Below are 2,999 nucleotides of genomic sequence, written 5' to 3' on the forward strand. Positions count from 1 at the left end.
CGAAGCAACGATTGTTAATGGGACCATGTAGGGCAGCCTGTAGATAATTCTATGCTCATTGTGGCCAGCTAGGAAGGGCTGGGGTTTGTCAGAGACTAACATTTGGAGAATTGGAAAGGCTACAGAAAGATGGCTGCAGTTATATAATGAAGGGCCAGAATTAATTTAGAAGCCGGAAGGGACCCTGAAAAAGCAAATAAAAATGGGAATTACAAATGAGTAGATTTTTGCCACTGGTAAAAATCTGGGTCACTGACAGCTGTATTTTCCCATTTGTGCTTTTGTCTGGGACTTTGATTGCACAATTGTCTAATAATAAGCATTCATCATCCGCATCTAACAATAGATTTCATTCCAGAATACAATTGTTATATAACAAAAATTCAATGTGTTGGAGAAAAAGTCAATCAACACAGTTTCAGGCTTTGTATGCCTTTGTTTGTAGGGAGTCAGGCATAAAGGAGCATTTGTCATTCGACTTTTCTAGTGCGTTTCCAGCATACTGTGCCTTGGGCATGACACATCAGAGACTGCTGTTCATCTTTTATTACCTGCCAGTCCCCTCTGGAAAGAGCCTCCATGGAATTCATCACCTACAGTGTTTGTTTCAGGTATACATATAAATACATGCGAATGCATTGGTTGGGGATATTGTGATTTCCAAGGGCAACTTGAATAAAAAAGTGCGAGATGAATAATGAAGGGGACCTTCTGCAGGAGGTATGAAGTTAATAATTAAAATGTTATTTACCAAAATACTGACAGCAAAGCTTTCTGTTGTTGTCTGTCAGCTATTTGACTGTCAGTATGAATAAGGGCAGCATGGTTATACTTGTTTTATGTCTGCTTTGGAGAAGGTTGTGATGAAATGCTCTTCTCTACTGCACACTGAGTTTATAAAATATAATAAAAAAAACTTAATTTAGAATTTGCATTTGGAAAGCTCACTTAGTTTTAATAATCATTTCAAATAACTTCATTAGGCACTGAGTTTCAGAAGCATGAGGATGCTATAAAATTTTTATGCCTGTTTTGATTGTTATTAAGAGCATCATCTTTGTTTTTCTCAAAGTGTTTGTCTCATCCTAATAAAAATGTTTGAGGTTAAGTGATTAAAATTGAGAGCTGTGGTGGCTTAAAAAAATTAATACTCTTCCTCTCACCTTCTAAGTTCTTCTAGCTGGGCTCGTAATCAAATGAACAGAGAGATTAACAGGAGAATATCAAATTTTAATACATGCACGTAAGCATGAAAATTCCAAAATAGTGATGCAAAATTGGGTGTATATGACATTTTGGACAAAGAGAAAAGGTGAAAAAAAGGGGTATTAGTTACAAAAGTGATAATGGCTGGAGCACACTTGGCAGGCAAGTTATTGTTAGGTAACCCAGAAACAACGGAACGCAGGGCTTATCTAGCTGTCAGGCCTCTGCCTGAAGCCCTCCTGCTTGCTTAATTCAAATGAGGCTAAACTGAACCCTGGAATCTCTTTCCTGAAGCAGGTTTCTTTATCTGACTCTCTTGGGCAGGAAAAGGGGAAGGGCCAAGGTTCTTTCTGCATCTTTTTGTTGTTTGTTTCCTCTTAATAAACAGCTTAAAATCAGTATATTAAAAAGACAGCTTCAGAGTGGCAAAACGTTGGTCCCTTTCAGACCGCAGTTTCAAATGTTCAGCATTTTAAATAGGGCAGCCCACTCATCTGCTCTAGAATATATTAAAACACTCAGTTGTCAATATGTAGCATTCTCATTATGTGTAATGTATCCGAGTTCTACTCTTGTTTTTCAGACAGATTATTCTGAAAAGCTGAAACGTAGACTGGGAGGAATGCTGTGTTCAGGTCTGGGAGTGTCAGTTTTCTTTAGATGAAGTTAAGGAAATATAATGTAAGAAGCACACCTACTATGTGTATGGCACAGTGGTAGATCAATACACTGTTTGGAATAGTGTCATGCAGAGAATAGACCTGGTCCTTACAGCTTCTTCCTCTAGTGGAGAAGACCAATAAAAACCTAAGGAAACCCTGGCCAGTGCGGCTCAATTGGTTGAGCATTGTCTCATGCAACAAAAGGTCCCAGGTTCGAGTCCCTTTCAGGGCACTTGCCAGGGTTGCTGGGCTTGATCCCCAGTAGGGGGCTGGTCGGAGGCAACCAATTGATGTTTCTCTCTCACATCCATGTTTTTTTCCCCCCTCGCTCTCCCCTTCTTTATCTAATCAATAAAAACAGATGGAGAAAAAAATCTAAGGAAGAATGAGGTCACTGACATGTATACTGAGTATAAGCAGTGTGCTTTGGTATGGAGACAAGAATAAGTGCACTTGCTATGAAAAAAGTGGGTAACTATGTGAAGAAGGGATTCACTGGAGTGATAAGCTGTGGCTTATCAAGTAGTGACCTATCATTGTCAGAGGCATCAAATGATGCGTATGTTTGTGTAAGACAAGCAATTTATCTGAAAGCAAATTTGTAGCTGTAAATGACGGCTTAGAGAAAGAGAGTAATTAGTATGTACATCATCAGCTTTTTGAAATTTTGGTTTCTAATTAAATCGCAGTAAGTTTTGTTACTCCTGAGCTTATGGTAGAACTGTATTTTCTCCCCGACCCCCATGCAGTTTTAGCGAAGGATTCCAGGCGACCCAGCTTTTGCAAAAACTCTTAAGAGTCATGCTATCTCCAGATCAGTCTAGATCAGTGGTTCCCAACATGGGGCACAAGTCCCACGGGGGAGAGGGGATTTGATTTTTAAGGGGGGGAGGCAATTAGAGAATGAGATATTAACAGTGAATTTTTTGCATTTCTTATGGTTCTAGGGGCCTCATATACAGTTTATAAATATATATTGTGACATATTTATGCATTTCAGTCCTCCATCATATGTTTTGAAACTTTATTTGCTATTTTTTCATGTTACTTCATATGATTTTTAACAATTTCTTAGTGATTTCTTCCTCAGTACTTCAACTGTCCTTTTGTTTTTTTTTCTTTTTCAAAGAA

At 38.5% G+C, this 2,999-nt stretch overlaps 1 protein-coding gene across 3 annotated transcripts in view; it reads left to right on the forward strand.

Moving 5' to 3' along the window:
* The first annotated feature begins 484 nt into the window (after nt 1-484).
* LGSN (lengsin, lens protein with glutamine synthetase domain) overlaps nt 485-2,999 on the forward strand; it is a 28,409-nt gene continuing 25,894 nt past the window's right edge. For 2 of the 3 annotated variants that reach the window (XM_015559487.1, XM_015559488.1), the window contains exon 1: nt 666-720. In XM_015559487.1, coding sequence (XP_015414973.1) covers nt 691-720 — 30 coding nt within the window. In that variant the 5' untranslated portion in view covers nt 666-690. Of the gene's footprint in view, nt 612-665; nt 721-2,999 lie in introns of those variants that run through there. The other variant, XM_015559486.1, reaches the window with a different exon arrangement.

Source organism: Myotis davidii, unplaced genomic scaffold, assembly GCF_000327345.1.
Source record: "Myotis davidii unplaced genomic scaffold, ASM32734v1 scaffold334, whole genome shotgun sequence".
Taxonomy (NCBI): domain Eukaryota; kingdom Metazoa; phylum Chordata; class Mammalia; order Chiroptera; family Vespertilionidae; genus Myotis; species Myotis davidii.